General features: G+C 44.1%; 1 protein-coding gene across 1 annotated transcript; it reads left to right on the top strand.

Moving 5' to 3' along the window:
- The first annotated feature begins 30 nt into the window (after positions 1 to 30).
- PPIG (peptidylprolyl isomerase G) lies at positions 31 to 14,932 on the top strand. The gene is made up of 13 exons (XM_072121777.1): positions 31 to 286; positions 2,603 to 2,671; positions 4,888 to 4,962; positions 5,606 to 5,713; positions 5,800 to 5,844; positions 6,062 to 6,149; positions 7,067 to 7,096; positions 7,183 to 7,328; positions 8,698 to 8,893; positions 9,986 to 10,147; positions 10,323 to 10,392; positions 11,040 to 11,176; positions 11,548 to 14,932. Exons 2-13 carry the CDS (start codon positions 2,611 to 2,613, stop codon positions 13,166 to 13,168), a joined length of 2,739 nt encoding a protein of 912 aa, XP_071977878.1. The 5' UTR covers positions 31 to 286; positions 2,603 to 2,610; the 3' UTR covers positions 13,169 to 14,932.
- Positions 14,933 to 17,218: the final 2,286 nt, after the last annotated feature.

Here is a 17,218-nt window from a genome sequence, read left to right as displayed (position 1 = left end):
TCTTTTCTTACAAGTCATTACCGGTCGATGGCCGATCGTCTCACGCAGCTTGGTCATGTGACTGTCTCCGAAGCGGCCATCTTCCTACCAGACTGCAGGAATTGAGAAGGAGCGATGTGCTCGGCGCGCGGCTGCCGGTGCCTGTGTGGTGTCCGCGCTCAGTAGTGGTGAGGAGGGAGGCGGATCGGGGCCGGATGCTTTGCTTGTAGCTGTTCTCCCGCACTCTTCGCCTTCGCTTCCGTCATCCGACCCTTCGGCTTAGACGGTGTCCGCTCCCCGGACTGAGGTGAGTACTGCAGCGGATTCATTGCTTGCACACATCGTGACCGAATCCTGCGATCTACTCCATAGCAATCCCAGCATGCACCTGGCAGCGGCGCCTTAGCAGGTAGCCCGGGAATACTACAGGTCTAAGCGTAGACGCGGCTTAGGAGTCCTCCATTCATAAGTGGTATCGGAAGAACTACAAGTCCCAGCATGGCCTGCTGCCTGCGCCTCCTGTAGAGGTTCATGTCGCTGACAAGGCATGCTGGGAGTTGTAGTTTTATAGCATTTCCATGTTGTATCAGGAATGTCCTTACATATAAAGCTGCAGACACCTCACAGATTATTGTACTTACTGTAGCGCCGATCATTGGCCCCTGCAAATGTAAAGCATGGGGGGCAAATCTGAGTACAGACCCCAAGCCGCAGGACAGGACGGAGATTGCGTTATTTGCCCTTAACCTTAGATATACGAGTGGCAGGGGTGTAATAACTTATAATAATATAGGGTCACACAGAATGTAACAATCCTCTAGCAAGCTTTCTATTTCAACTGTGTGCGGTCGCTGTTCTGTTGTTCCTCCTGGAAATTTAATAAATAAATTGACATTTATGTCCCTGAATAGTCTGACCCTGTCCTGTAGCTGCTGCTGTTAGGTTTGTGGATCAAACGTTGTGCAGTATGGGACTTCAGGGACCGACCACTGTGCAGAGGGTAGGAGTCCCTGCTTCCCCACTGTAATCCTTAGGGCGCGTTCACATGTTGTGTTTTGGTTGCGTTTTCATTGCGTTTGGAATGCATATACAACAGCTGATGTGAGGTAATTTGCCTAATTACATTACCTTATACGTTGGTAAATGCAATGTTAACGTTAACAGCGCATGCGTGAAAGCTTTGTTAACACATGCGTTAACATCGTGTTTACCATGCATTTTGTTAACGCATGCGTTAACAGTGATGAAATTAGGCAAATCACCTCCCCTCAGCTGTTGTATATGCGTTTCAAACGCAGGTCAAAACGCAACGTGTGAACGCGCACTTAAAGTTTGGTGTTGCTGTTTTGCAAGGAAGAAGGAGTCCTCTTATATATCAATATAACGCCTCTACTGTTATCGCTATGTGAAATCTGACCAGCATACGGACCAAGAGTCACAGAACAACCTAGTCATTGGGCCAGATTTATCAGACTTCCTGCTCCATAGTTCTTGGGCACTTTACACATCGCACAGCCGTGACACAAAACTGTGCACCAAAAGGGACGTTCCGGCGTGGAGTTACAGCGGCCGCCACATTTATGTCAATAATCTGGCGCACTACAGTGAGGCAAACTCCATGTAGTGCATGTTGTCTCACTAAATCTAAAAAGTAGGGTAGAGTTATGAGAAGATACCACACTCTCATATACAATATTTAATGAGAATATAGTTCCCCTTTGCAGGAAATCTACCATCAAAATCAACAATGATAAACCCAAGGGACACTTAATGATAGATCCAATCACTGAGACACTGGTAATATTATATTTGGAGAAGCTTGTTGAAATGAAAGAGCAAGTCCAGAGGGATGGATTCTCAATATATTTAATTTAACAGACAAATTGGCAACATCAGAGAGTAATAGATCCACACATCATACGTGTTTCGAGTCCTTGTGACTCTTAATCGTAGACAATATTATATTTGTTATCCATGGCCTCCTTCCTTCTAAAATCAACTTTTAAAGTTATGCTAATGAGCCTAAAGGGCTCTTGGGGAGTTACCAGAGCCCCTCCGTGCTGCAGATTCACAGGCTGTTGTACTGTCTCCTCTTCTGCTCCTTCAGCACTACCCCCCCCCCCCCTGCCTGTGTAAGCTCACTGCAGCAGAGGAAGTTTCAGCACATAGTGGGAGGGTGGAAGTGCTCCTGCACAGTGTGACGTTACTGCACAGAGGAGCTCTGGTTACACTCCCTATAGCCCTTCTGGCTCATTATCATAATTGTAAAAGTTGATTTTAGAAGGAAGGAGGCCATGGATAACATATATACAACAGTCCCGGTGCCTGAATCTATGAGAAAGTGTCCCTGGTTTATCATGATGGATTGTGATGGTAGATCTCCTGCTGTCAGGCAGGTTTGGGATTACTATACAGCAGGGTTTATGGCTTAATTCTATTGGTTATATATTAACATTCGGGAAGTGCAGGAGATGCTTCGCCAGGTAACAGCGGCTGCACGGTGTGTGACATCTATACAGATCTGAAGGGATCAGGACTGGAGCGGCATTTGGATGCTAGGGGCAGGAAATGTCTGATAAATACTCTGAATGTTTCTCAAGATTTCTTCTTCTGTTTTTTTCAGTGGAAATCATGGGGATCAAAGTGCAGCGTCCCCGCTGTTTTTTTGATATCTCAATCAACAATGTCCCAGGTAAGTCTGAGTTATGTCACAGTGATACGAGAACTCGTTGTATGTCAGCGATTCCTTACCTTAACCCCTTAAAAACTGTGTTTTAATGGCTGCCACAGGCTGATCCAACTTTGATGTAATGTCCGTAATACGAGAATAAATGAGGCTTAGTCTTGTAGTGTGAGGATCTCGTCTCGGTCCCTAATGGGAGTCATGCTACCTCAAGCGAGCACATGGAGGGCTGTGCGACCTTCCAAAAAAATGCCACCCCACACCATTACTGACCCAGTGCTAAATCGGTCATGCTGAAGGATGTCGCAGGCAGCAGATCGCTCTCCACGGCGTCTCTAGACTTTGTCACATGTGCTCAGTGTGAACCTATCTTCATCTGTGAAGAGCACAGAGCGCCAGTGGCAAATGTGCCAATCCTGGTTTTCTCTGGGAACACAACTCCCATCAGTGGAGGTCAGGCCATCGTTCCATCCTCATGGAGTCGGTTTCTGCTGGAGGTCATTTTGCAGGACTCTGTGCAAAGAGGAACAGGAGGAGCACTGACAAAGCTGTAGGTACCTCCTCCTCCTGCTGCTGCGTTGTTGCCCACCTGCAGCCCCCACCATGTCCCCTGGTGTACTGGCCTGTAGAGTCCTTCTCATGCTACCACAAGTGTAAAACCACCACCCACATTCAAAATTGACCAAAACATCAGTCCGAAAGCATTGATACTGAGAAGTGATCTGTGGTCCCCACCTGCAGGACCACTCCTTTATTGAGCGTGTTTTGCCAATTGCCAATAATTTCCACCTGTTGTCTATTCCATTTGCACAACAGCAAGTGACATTGATTGTCAATCAGTGTGGCTTTCTAAGTGGACGGTTTGATGTACTTGGAGTTATAATCGGTTATTTAATCGGTCCCTTTATTTTACTGAGCAGTGTATATTGGGGCTTTCTGCTAATGGACGGAAACTTTTTGATCCCAGAGACTCCTTTATTCTGGTAGTGATGGGTCAGAACCTAGTGGTCTTGTTGGAGCTACACTTTGCATTGGAGGGATAAGGGGATACCAACTTCTAAAATGGATTCACATTTGACACACAATATTATTTCTAGAACTTTTGTTACACATCTATTTTAGAACAATGTACTAAAAGGGGTATTACCACGAAGACAAAATTCTTGAGTATACCCAGAATAACAAAATAACAAATTTTCTAATTTAATATTATTAGTATAAATAGAGGCAAAGCCGTGCTGACAATGTGTTTTTTTGTGAGGGTGCAGAGCTGAGAGTGTCATTGTGTGTTACATTCATCTCATGGATCTCATAATCTCTCATTTCTGATCGCTTATCTCTTTCTATGTGTCAGATACTAGTAAATGTTCAGAAGCTAAATAAGTGTAGATAAACCTGGACCCTGGTAATCTAAGCACATTGTCAGCACACTGTATCTCTGAGCACAGAGGAATCATGAAGTGTCTGACCAATGAGTGATAGGAGCTAAAACCGCAATAAAACTAAGTAAAATTGTAAGGGTTAAAAATGGTCTGTGTAAACATCACTAGGCGATTGAAATTTTAGAGCTTTCTTTTGTGGGTAAACCCTTATAAAGGTCATGGTCAGCCATAAACGGTGTTTGCTTATGAAAGAAAGTTACAAAATTTTAACCCCCCTAGTGATATTAACACAATGAAAATAATTTTTAACAATTTTACCAGGGTTTATTGCTGTTTTAGGTCCTGTCACTCGGTGATGGTCAGTGATGCAATTAAGCGGAGAAGAGTCTTGTATTGCCTGAGATGAGTCACTTTTAGAGGCTGCGGGGGATAATACTTCAGACGCCCCTGTACTCAGAATAGGACATAACAATCTGATCAGTTGGGGTGTTGAATAGTACAGCAGGACCAACCTCAACCTGCTGCTGCTTCATTCAATCACCTTCTTTTACTTTATTATATGTGATGGTCCTGTTCTATCCCCAGCATTCGTATCCTCGCTGATCAGATTGTTCTCCACTATCCTGTACATAGGGGATAACAAAATTGGTTCAATCCCTGGTGCTGGTGCCTAACCTGCTCTCATCACTAAGGCCAGATTTGTGTGGTAAGGGAAGGAAAGTAAACTAAATTTTGGGACCACTGGGGGGTCTTGTCATCTGCAAAGATGGATTTAACATGTGACTTGCGGTTCATTGATGACGTTTATGTTCTTTACATTCAGTTCACTGTTTTATCTTACAGCTGGAAGAGTGGTCTTTGAACTGTTTACAGACGTTTGTCCGAAAACTTGTGAAAATTTCCGGTGTCTCTGCACAGGTTGGTTGACCCGTCTTGTGATGTTTGCGTCCCTTTCCATATTTATAAGAAATCTGTTTGCTTTGGTCATACAAAGCTGCAGACAGTGTTGGAGATTTTGCCTTGGGATCTATGTAATACTTGTGTGAGCCACAGGACGGTGACAAATGCATTCCAGGATTGTAGCTGGATCTGTACAACACTGGTTTGTGAGACCTCTACACTGAGCACAGCACACACTCTCCCCTCTTCTGCAGCATTTTTTGTCTGACTCGCTGTGCAGAAGCTATTCCATGAGATATTACACAACACTGCATCACGGTTCTCAAAGTCCAGCTACAATCCTGGAATATAAATAAAAAGATTTTTTTCCACAGTCCTGCTGCTCCTGACAACACACACAATAGTAATGTTACACATATCTCCAGGGACAGCACATAACGCTGCTTGCAGTATTTCATGGTGAAAACATGATGATGTATTTGCTTTAATTATTGCATTGCAGCCAAATATCACTGCATGAGTGCCTGACCCTACTCTGGACCCTGGAGGGTCCAATCTGACTGGACAATGGAGGAAGTGTCCAGGTTACAGTGTTGCAGCTTAATTCATATTTTATTTTCTAATAATTTATATCCGTTTATTCCACTGTTTTCCCATCTAGGAGAGAAGGGCATTGGGAAAACCACCCAGAAGCCGTTACATTACAAGAACTGCTTGTTCCATAGAGTGGTGAAGGATTTTATGATCCAGGGAGGTGACTTTAGTGAAGGTGAGCTCCTATATGATCCATATCATACGGTTCTGTCTGTGCTGGAGGTGATACTTCATGACACTGTGCAACTGTTCTGCTTTCAGGAAATGGAAGAGGTGGAGAATCTATCTATGGAGGGTTTTTTGAAGGTATTAAAATCATTATTATTCTTTAAACTTTTGTAACTTTATACAGTAGGAATGTTATTTCTTGATTTTTTTTTTTTTACTTTTTACAATGGTTAAAATTCACAAATTGTCTCATTTTACTTCTGATTGTGCGTCTCCATGGCTTCAGACTACAAACGCACTAAATGTAGTCAGATCCCTCCCACTTCTTATTAGACTGTTTTTTTCCTTTCTCTAGATGAGAGCTTCTCCGTTAAACACAACAAGGAATTCTTGCTGTCCATGGCCAATAGAGGAAAAGATACTAACGGGTCGCAGTTTTTCATGTGAGTAGTTATTGATTCTTCAATGGGGTAGTCCCCATTATATGGGTCCTTTTATGGATGTTATAGTGCATAGTAGTTTGTTCTTTTGTTTCATGTCATAGGACACCTCTAAAGAGTGGTTTACACTCTTAATTGAATCATTACAAATTTATCCATTCCTTTTAAAGGACATCTACCACCAGAATAAAAGATTGTATGCAAATGAGCCTGAGGGGCTCCAGGCTCCATTAAAGAGGACCTGTCACCCAATTTATCGGCACTAGGAGCTGCGACCTAAAGTAAGCAGCTCCTGGTGCTTGATCAAACACCGCAGTGTTAGAGTGATAGCGTTACCGGAAACCTCCGGTAACTATCTAACACTGCGGCGGGGTATAGTGTAATCATCGGACAGCTTGCAAAGCCGATGTATTCATGAGGGGGCGGTCCGAGCCGCTGCCTCTTCCCCCGGACCGCCCTGCTCGCTCCATAGGCCGGCCCCTAGCCACGCCCCAACCCGCCCCCTAATGAATACTTCGGATAGCTTTGCGAGCTGTCCGACAATTACATTGTACCCCACCGCAGTGTTTGATAGCGTTACTGGAGTTTTCCGATAACGCTATCACTCTAACACTGCGGCGTTTGATCATGCACTAGGAAAATTTAGGTGACAGTTCCTCTTTAACACCTATAGAGCCCGGAGTCCCCGAGGCTCATTTGCATACAACCCTTTATCCTCGTGGTAGATGCCCTTTGATGATCGCCATGCAATACCAGATTACTCCTGTAGTGGTTGCTATATGCCCCCCCACCCCACCCAAAAAAAGGTAAGTTTTGCTACTTTTATAACTTGCTTGTATATTATTCTAACAGTTTTTTTATACTGTGTTTCTTCCCCTCCTGCTTTGGCTCCCGTTTCCATTTGACGTGAACTCCTACAGAACAACAAAGCAGACGCCTCATTTGGACGGGTAACTATTGCTGGCATATTGATGTTACATTGTAGCGTGATGTTTGGGGTCTCTGTGATTGACTTCTATCTTTGTGTATTTTTTAGACTTCACGTTGTATTTGGACAATTAATATCCGGTCAAGAAGTGGTGAGGGAGATCGAAAATCAAAAGACGGACGCTTCCAGCAAACCTACAGCGGAAGTCAGGATCCAGAATTGCGGGGAGCTCGTCCATGTTCAGAAGTCCAAATGTAAGACAAAAAAATTTGTAGCAGGTTGGCAGCATTGTGCTATGTCAGTATCAAAATCCAGCATGATAAACCAGTTACATGGCGACTGTGGTAGTCTTCTTATATGTGTTATCCATGGCTTCTTTCCTTCTAAAGATCAATCTTTAAAATAATGCTAATGAGCCTGAAGTGCTCTGGGGGCACTACCAGAGCCCGTCAATGCTGTAACTTCATTGGTTTTTACACTGTCTGCTCCCACAACATTTCCCCTTCCTCTGTCTGATGTAATCTCGCTGTCACAGAGGAAGTTTCAGCGCACGAGAGGGGGGTTCTCCTGCACAGTGTAACGGCCTGTGAATCCTGTAGCACAGAGGTCTCTAGTATCACTCCCAGGTGCTCTTTATATAATGTTAATTTGAGAAGGAAGGAGGCCATGGATAACACATATAAGAAGATTACCACAGTCACGGTGCCTGGATCTATGAGTAATGTCCCTGGTTTATCATGATGGATTTTAATGGTAGATTGTCTTTAAGCAGCTGATGTGAGTTCCAAAATATGGTCCCCTTTAGTCTGCAAGCTGCAAATCCAACAGAAACCAAAGCCAATACATTGTCCCTTGGCTCATTGTAATATCTGCCAGTACACATCGTTACAGAGGTCTTTAAGTTGCTTTAGGTAGGGCCTTCATCTAGGTGTCCCAGGAACGGAAAAGCAGGTGCTTGGTTGTGATCAATTTTTCGGTCCAGACTGTTAAACCACTTGAATGAGGAATTAGAAAAGTTCCAGTGGAGGAGGCTTAACCTCTCACCTTCTCATCCCCTGCAGTGTCACGGCCTCTGCCACGTACACATATCCTGCCCGGACCCTCTAGGTCATGGAAGATGATGACCAGTTAATGAGTTAACTATTCCCCAAAAAGTGGTTTCCAATACAATCGAATAGAAGACGTAACTAGGGGGAAGTCATCAATATCGGGTTAGTGCAGGGTCCAATCAGTCGGCTGGTTCTGGCCAATAGACAGAGGTTGAATCTGTGCTTCCACCTCCATTCTCTGTTGTTGTTCTGTCCCCTGGGGCTACTGGATCATCTAACCAGGGGAGGTCCTGAGGGTCAGAACAATTGTGTGATATCCTTTTGGATAGGGCTACATTGTCACAGCAGAGCAAAATTTATTTGATTAAAAAGGAAAAAAAACCTTGCACAGCTTCATAAAAGGATAAGGTTGTGTTTCTTGGTGTCAAATAAAAAATGTTTTGGTTATTGAGGCCCAGAACAGAATGGTCACTAGAGGTTACCCTGTAGATTCCTGCTGTCCTGACCATGCGCCATCCTTACATATCGCCAGTCTATTACATAGGCTTCTATTGTAACCCTTTACCTTCCTCAGCCAAGAAAGAAAAGAAAAGGCACAAGTCGTCCTCCTCTAGCGACTCCGATGGTTCCAGCGACTCCGACTCGTCGTCTGATTCGTCCTCCGACTCCGACGAAGAGGAGAAATCAAAGAAGAAAAAGAAGAAACATAAGAAAACTTCAAAGAAGCAGAAAAAAGAGAAGAAGAAACAACGCAAGAAGAACAAAAAAAGGTAAATGTAATTCAAGCTCTTAAGGCGCTGTGTTCTGTAGGGGGTATATCAGTACACAAAGGAGAAGAACCTGAGACGTGGGACAATGTTCATTTTTTTTTTTGGTGATTTTTTTTTTTTTTTTGCACATGAAAGAAAGTTCTCAAAATGTCATCTCTTAGTGATGTTTACACAATAAAGATAATTGTTAACCCCTTACTTAACAATATTCGGCTACATTCACACTGCCGCATTGGGGACATATATACGGCCGATATATGTTCTCCATAAAAAGCAATGGGCACACGGCGCCCTACAGGAGAGGTGCAGTGCGGCTCCGTACCCCGTGAAAAGATAGGACGTGTCGCCGTGCGCCGTTTATCCCTATGGAGATGGGTGGGGGTGAGCAGCGGTCAACTCCTCTCCCCGCGCACTGCCGTGTTCCCGACGTGCTCCGTTACGGCGGGCAACGGCTGTGTGAATCCAGCCTTACTCAGTGTTATTGCTGTTTTAGCTCCTATCACTCTGTGATGGTCAGTGTAAGATTCCAGAGTGTGGGCGGGGACTCTCTGAGCAGACACTTCATGATCCCTCTAGTGCTGTAAGATGCTTTGTGCTGACAATGTGCTTAGATTATCAGGGTACAGGTTTATATACACTTTCATTTAGCTTCTGAACATTCTACTAGTATCTGCCACACAGGAAAAGGGAGATGAGATGGCTATGACACTCTTCAGCTTTGTTACATCTCATCTATAACACACAGAGTGCCTCCCCTCCCTTGATAAAGACCATATCTTGTCTGTAGCTTGTAGAGTAAGTCTCTGCACACTGCTGCTTGCAGGCAGGCAATTCCTGTTGCTGGGGGAGGGGCAGGAGGCAGAGAGCAAGCTATTCAGAGAAGCAGCCGACCTTGGGCAGAAGATATATGGTCGTATCCAGGGGCAACCAAAATTGTATACACCAGGACTGATAGACAGGTTGAAATGCTGTATTTTTGTTAATAACCATGAATTAGAGAATGTTTGTTTGTTATCCTGCGTATAATTAAGAATCTTGTCTTCTTGGGAATACCCCTTTTTTAATAATTTTTTTTTTTTTTTTCCTTTTAAGTTCTGAGAGTGAAACTGAAGATCAAGAACTACAGGTGACCTCCACTGTTCGTCCTGAAGAGATCCCTACTGTGCCGGAAAACAAGTTTCTGATGAGGAAGAGCCCACAGAGAGCTGAGGAACAGGAAAGCCGCTTGAATAACAGAGAACGTGATCGGGAAAGGTAAGCTTGTACCTGACAAGTGCGACTGTACGTGTTATACAGGCGCGAGCCATTGTACCGCTCATATCCCATTAAATAATTATCAAAAGGGAACCTGAGAATGTGGATAACATTTTATTCTTAGTATGAAATTTTATTAAGCTGGGGTTTTGCTTTTTATTTTTTTCTTTGGCAGTTCCTCACTTTATCAGAGAAGACTCCTGGTAACAAGATCTGGAAGGAAGATCAAGGGAAGAGGCCCCAGAGTAAGTTTTTCCCCAGTCTTATTGATTTGTATTTAAAGGAAATCTACCATCAAGATAAACCGGGGACACTTACACATAGCTCCAGGCGCCGTGACTGTAGTATTTCTCTTATATTTGTTATACAAGGCCTATTTCCTTCTAAAACCTACTTTTAAAATTACGCTAGTGAGCCTTATGGGCTACCCTAGCCCTTCTGTGATCTGACTTTACAGGCTGTAACACTGTTTCACACTCTCCTCAGCACTTCTGCAGTGAGCACTTTCAGTTATAATTTCAGTTCTGAGGAAGAAGGGAGGAGTGTGAGACAGTGTAACAGCCTGTAAAGCCAGATTACAGAATGGCTAGGGTAGACCCTCAGGCTCATTAGCATAATTTTAAATGTTAATTTTAGAAGGAAGGAGGACATGGATAACACATATAAGAAGATTACCACAGTCACTCTGCTTGGATCTATGAGTAAGGGTCCCTGGTTTATCATGAAGGATTTGCTTAACTATCCATTGGTTACTTCCTAGATTGTGGGAATTTTACTGAATAGACCACGACTGATCACTGAGAAGAACAGGGCCTAGAGTTTTGTTTTTTACATATGTATTTTGGGTGTAGAGAAGTTTTCCAGACTAACAAATTCTCCTTTGGTTTTTCAGCGTTACCGCACCCCCTCAAGGTCTCGGTCCCGAGATCGTTTTAGAAGAAGTGAGACTCCTCCACACTGGAGACAGGAGATGCAAAGAACCCAGAGAATTAGATATTCTAGTGGTGAACGTTGGATCAAGGGAGATAAGTAAGTTTTGTTAGTCAAAAGAACCATTCAAAATAAACGTACTTGTCTTTTTAAATATTGGTCTGGCTGTGGCCCAGTATGTTTACTTTTTTATGTGTTGCGTTCACTTCATTTGGCCACATTGGCTTTATCAGCACATGTGAATGGAGGAGCTCGGATAAGATAGGATCCTACAGGCTCCTACAAGCCTTGTCCAGGCCAAATAGCAGGACAGTGTCATTATATGCCCTTACTAAGCTTTTCTTCTCCCGGTCTGGCATGATCACTAGTCAACTTGTTGTCTCGACATATTTTATTTAGAGCTTTGTATGTTATTGTGTTGTAGACATTTCGGTTTATTATATTACAATATACCTTTTTTTTCCCTACAGGAGTGAATTAAATGACAAGGAGAGTCAGAAGAGCCCTGTTCGAGGAAGAGAGAGGAAACATTCTGATCAAAGAGAAGGCTCGGAGTCTCCACACAAAAGAAGTGATCGTAGGAAGAAAAGTAAAGACCGCAAACCAAGCAGCAAGGACAGGGAGTCCAAAGATGCTGAAAATGAAGATAAAAGGAACAAAAGCCGGAGTAGAAGAAGAACAACGTCAGAAAGGAGGAGCGAGAGCAAAGAGAATGTCAAAAGCAACAAAGATGATAAACAAAGCAAACGTGAAGAGCGGAGCAGCTCCAGAAGTAAGGAAAGGGGACGCGAGAGGGGAAAGGATAAGGAAAGACACTCAGATCACAGAGCAAAGGACAAGCAGAGGAGCAGGAGCAAAGAGAGATCCAGGCAAAGTACATCAAAGAATGAAAGGGGTCGGAGCAAGAGTAAGGAAAGGGGTCGGAGCAAGAGTAAGGAAAGGGGTCGGAGCAAGAGTAAGGAAAGGGGTCGGAGCAAGAGTAAGGAAAGGGGTCGGAGCAAGAGTAAGGAAAGGGGTCGGAGCAAGAGTAAGGAAAGGGGTCGGAGCAAGAGTAAGGAAAGGGGTCGGAGCAAGAGTAAGGAAAGGGGTCGGAGCAAGAGTAAGGAAAGGGGTCGGAGCAAGAGTAAGGAAAGGGGTCGGAGCAAGAGTAAGGAAAGGGGTCGGAGCAAGAGTAAGGAAAGGGGTCGGAGCAAGAGTAAGGAAAGGGGTCGGAGCAAGAGTAAGGAAAGGGGTCGGAGCAAGAGTAAGGAAAGGGGTCGGAGCAAGAGTAAGGAAAGGGGTCGGAGCAAGAGTAAGGAAAGGGGTCGGAGCAAGAGTAAGGAAAGGGGTCGGAGCAAGAGTAAGGAAAGGGGTCGGAGCAAGAGTAAGGAAAGGGGTCGGAGCAAGAGTAAGGAAAGGGGTCGGAGCAAAGGGCGAGACAAGAGCAAGGAGGACAATAAGAGCAAAGAGCGACATGAGAAAGCCAAGAGCAAGGAGCGGGAATCTGAGAAGTTGAAACGCAGGTCTAGTAGTAAAACCAAAGAGCGGAGCAAAAGCAGAGAGAATAGCAGAAGAGCTCGCTCTAGAAGTAGGGACCATGACCGAACAAGGAGCCAAGACCAGGAAAGAAGCAAGGAGAAGGACTCCAGGAGAAGGGGTAGATCTAGATCCAGAGACCGAAAGGCAAGTCAAGAGAGGTCCAGGAATAAAAGAAGCAGAAGTAAGGGAGGCTCCAAATCTTCAGATCGGGAGGTCAGTCAGAGCAAAAGCAAGGACTCCTCCAGACGTGAAGAAAGCAGCTCCCACAAAAAGACCACAGAGCGAGAGAGCCATAAAAGGAGGGAGTCTCATAGCAGTAGTCCAGACAGTAAGCGGGTCCGCAGGTCCAGTAGAAATCACGTAAGTCCAGACTCCAATACTGTACATAGTACATACAAAGAAGAGCGCTCATCCCACCGAAGGAGCAGAGACAGGGAGAAGAGGAGGTCCTCACATGACAAGGAGACCAGCAGAAAGTCCCGCAGTCGTGAGAGGGGTTCATCCCACGCAAAAGAGTCCAAATTCAACAACCAGTCAAGTCCTATGAGTACGGAGGACAAAAACGAGAAATGAAATCTAATTACTACCCATAGTCGCCCTAAAAAGACGTTGAGCTCGGGGGGTTTTTTTTTGTTTGTTTTTTTTATTACAGCATAAACTTTAAGTTCCACGTTTTTTGATATCCTCGATCTGGATCATTTGTACTCATGATGTTTTAATAAACTTTCCCAAAAAAGAAGATTTTTAGATGCAAAATTGGGTCAACCCACAGGATGGCGCTCTTCTGGTTTTTTGATTTTCTTCTCCCCTGTCTAATTTGGCTTCTTTAAAGAGTAAAATATATTTTTCGTGGGAATATATAAAAGTGCATGTTCTATGATTAAAATGATGCTATTTGGGAAGAAGCCATTAGGGCTTTATTGCTACCCACGGGATAGGGGATAGCATGCTGATTAGAGAGGGAACGACTACTCATCATGTGAACGGGACCCCCACAGATCCGTAGAGGTCCCCCACAGGACGGGAGTGTCCGAAATTGTGGGGGTGTCCTAAACAGAGAGAGTTTGGGTGCGTGAGATACTTGAGGTCTTCAATTTCCAACACTCCCATACTATTGTGACAGCCCCTGCTTAACCCCTCCATCCATTAGTGGGGATTGGACCTCATTTCTCCAGACTGCTAGGGGTCACGTTCTTGTGATCCCAGCAGTTTGACCCTTACTGATCACCTTGTTATTTGGATAAATAGCTTGATACACCCCATAGGCCAGTTTTGCATTTGGCGTATTCCACGGCCGGCCGTAGGGGGATATGCATTTGCTTTAGATCATTTCCCATAGACGAAGGCTACATTCACACTGCTGTTTGGGAGACGTATATATGGCGTATGTACGTCCCCCATGGACGGCGATTGGCACATGGCGCCGTACGTAGTTTTCCGTAGCCGGGAGACAGACAGGACATGTCCTATCTTTCCCCAGAATACAGCGCCGTGCCCCATTTTTGTTTCTTTATGGAGAGGAGCGGAGGTGAGCGGCTCATCCCCCTCCTCCTCTCCCCGGCGCCGACGTGTGCCCGCTGTACTATGGGACGACGGGCAAACGTTTGTTTTAGTTAGGCTAAGGGGGGAATCTTCTGTTCCCTTTAGACTTCGATGAATTCCCCCCCAGTGTTAATAGCGAGGAAAAAGCGCACCTTCTGCAAAAAATTTTCCGCTGTTAATAATGTAATATGTAATGCAACCTGTAGGTGTGAACTTAGTCCTGGTTCTAAATATCTGATGCAAAAAATTTCTGATGAAATAACTGAGATGTGAACTGATTCCTAATATCCAGAAAGTTGCAAGTGACTATAGCCCCTAAAGTGAAATGCATTGTTCATGTACCCGCTGTATAGTACATCTGAATCTGCGCCAGGAAAGCCGTGTAAATGGATTGTTTCCATAGTCCCCCCTTACTTTGACCCATCGTATGACAAAATTATCTCTGTGTAGTCTCAGCCTTGCATCATGGGAAATCCCTCCCAGCATACACTGCCAATGAAGGCTATACCAGTAGTAACAAAATCTGGGGAAAAGTCTCTGCCCCCTCTTCTCTTCTGTGAGGTTTTGTGTTTTTAAGTTAGTGGCTCGTGAATTTGTCTGACCTGTGAAGTCCTAGTTTGTTTTCCCTCACAGTACCATTGATAAAATTGGTTGATTTTTTATTTTTTTTTCCCCAAAACATGTTAAAATGTTGATGTGAAGTACATATCCTATGTTTCCTGTATTCAGTGCTGTATGTTCTTTAGCAATGTACATAATCCACATTAGCCGGTACTATTAAAGGTGAGACCTGTAGTTTTTCTTTTTGTAGTAACCCAGAGTTGAGTACTATGGGTCTTCTTCTCCCTGATCCATGTCGGTCTGGGGCAGATTGTAGTTGTCTTAAGACGCACCCTTTCAGTTCTTGTGATGACTTGTGTCTATGGTAACACACAAACTTTGTTTGCTTAAAGGGGTGTTCCATGGCTTTTTTCAAAAGTTTGACATCAATCTCACCGCCTCTATAGCTGTCACAGAAACTCCATCACTTCTTGCCAGAAAACATAACATCAGGATAGAAGCTGCAAACTACAGGCAGATAAGTTATCTGGGGGAAAGGGAAGGTCGGCACATATCTGTGAGAAAAGATATGTAGCAGAGCTGACAGTGTGTAACTTTCATCTCTGATCTCTCTTTTTCTATGTGTCAGATACTAGGGAATGTTCAGAAGCTAAATGAAAGTGTAAACCCTAATAATTTAAGCACATTGTCAGCACACAATGGGGGTCATTTACTAAGGGCCCGATTCGCGTTTTCCCGACGTGTTACCCGAATATTTCCGATTTGCGCCGATTGTACCTGAATTGCCCTGGGTTTTTGGCGCACGCGATCGGATAGTGGCGCATCGGCGCCGGCATGCGCGCGACGGAAATCGGGGGACGTGGCCGAACGAAATCCCGACGGATTCGGAAAAACCGCTGCATTTTAAAAAAAAATTGTGTCGCGAAAATTTCACTCACCTTCATCCTGGATAGGCCGGTGTATTTCGAGGCATTCCAGCGGACTTCAGCGCAGCAGCGCCACCTGGTGGAAGTCGGAGGAACTGCTTTGATGAATCCCGGCCGGACCCGAATCCAGTGCAGAGAACGCGCCGCTGGATCGCGAACGGACCGGGTAAGTAAATCTGCCCCAATATTTCTTAGCACAGAGGAATCCACACTCACTCTGGGATCTTACACTGACAGTCACTGCAGTGACTGCAACAAAACCTGAGGAAAATTGTAAAGTAAGGGGTTTAAATGATCTTTCTTGTGTAAACATCACTAGGGGATTGATTGCGTTGTGTCTCCATAAAAAGAAAAAAAACCTGAAGGTTTAACATTTTTCAGCCTCTTCTGTGTTTTTTTTTGCAGACCCATAGATTTTTTATTTCCCCTCGTGTTCCACATCAGTGAAAAAAAAAGGATGTTTCCTAATTTTTTTTTTTTTTCCACGGACAACGGATCCGTGAAAATACAAACCAATGTGAAAACGCCGATAGAAAAGGCATGAAAATCAACGCCAATGTGAAAGAGCCCTAATGCAAAGAAAATCTATGAAATATTTTGTGCACTCTTGATGTACTTAACTGAGAATTGTTAAAGGTATTACAGTTCAGAAAATATATTTTCAGGCTAGTGACGGAGAAATGACATCAGGTTAGGGATGGGATTTAAAGGGGATGTCCGGGAATAGAAAAAAAAAGTTAATACATTGCTAGGGGTGTATTCAAACAATGAACCCCTTCTACTTGTCTCACTCCTGTTCACCCGTCGTGCCTCCTATTACTTCCAGGACTCTCCTTTTAAACAACATTTTCTACCCCATGTGTCCACAGCCCCCAAAAAATGGAGTTTGTAAACCGCAGAAAACCAGTATTCCAGTGATAAATACCTCAAGCGACAGCACGTGATTTCACTATGCGTAATACTTAATTCCGGTTTCTATAAATCCCATCCATATGGCGTGGTAACATATCGCTGTGTGTCTCTGACTTTACACTACAATTACACTTGTGTCAAAGAAAGAAAGAATGTATAACTACATTGGTGCTGGTCAGACATGATTGGCATCAGCAGCCCCTCAGGTATTGTACTGTATCAGCTTTACTGGAAGGTCTGGTCCAGAAGAACATAGCTGTAAAAGAACCAGAGCCTAAATATATATATTTTTTTTAACTGCAACCACCACTCCTAGTATGTGATGATTGGGCCCTGCTGGGAGTTGTAATATTGTTAGACAGCAGGTGAACCTATAATGGGAGCTGCTTTTCAGACTTGTGACATGATTGGGGCAGATGTTCTAAAAGTTATCTTATCCTCTACCAGATTTTACATACCTTATATACTCAAGTATAAGCCTAGTTTTTCAGCACAAAAAATGTGCTGAAAAACCCAAACTCGGCTTATACTCGAGTCAAAAAAATAAATATATCTAAACTCACCTTTCCGGCGACCCCTGTATATCTTCTGTGCAATCTGTCCGGCAGCAGCAGCAGGCTATATACACTGGGGCAGGGTCTGGCAGGCTATATACACTGGGGAGGCTGTGACCAATGCATTT

The sequence above is a fragment of the Engystomops pustulosus genome, chromosome 8 (genome assembly GCF_040894005.1).
Source record: "Engystomops pustulosus chromosome 8, aEngPut4.maternal, whole genome shotgun sequence".
NCBI lineage: Eukaryota > Metazoa > Chordata > Amphibia > Anura > Leptodactylidae > Engystomops > Engystomops pustulosus.
The sequence above is the reverse complement of the archived record's forward strand: the minus strand, read 5'-3'. Positions and strand labels throughout refer to the sequence as shown.

Coding starts and splice junctions, on each gene's coding strand:
- PPIG (XM_072121777.1), top strand. CDS start 2,611: ATGGGGATCAAAGTGCAGCGTCCCCGCTGTTTTTTTGATATCTCAATC. Junction 7,329..8,697: donor CCATGTTCAGAAGTCCAAAT/GTAAGACAAAAA, acceptor TACCTTCCTCAG/CCAAGAAAGAAAAGAAAAGG. Junction 10,148..10,322: donor AGAGAACGTGATCGGGAAAG/GTAAGCTTGTAC, acceptor TTTCTTTGGCAG/TTCCTCACTTTATCAGAGAA.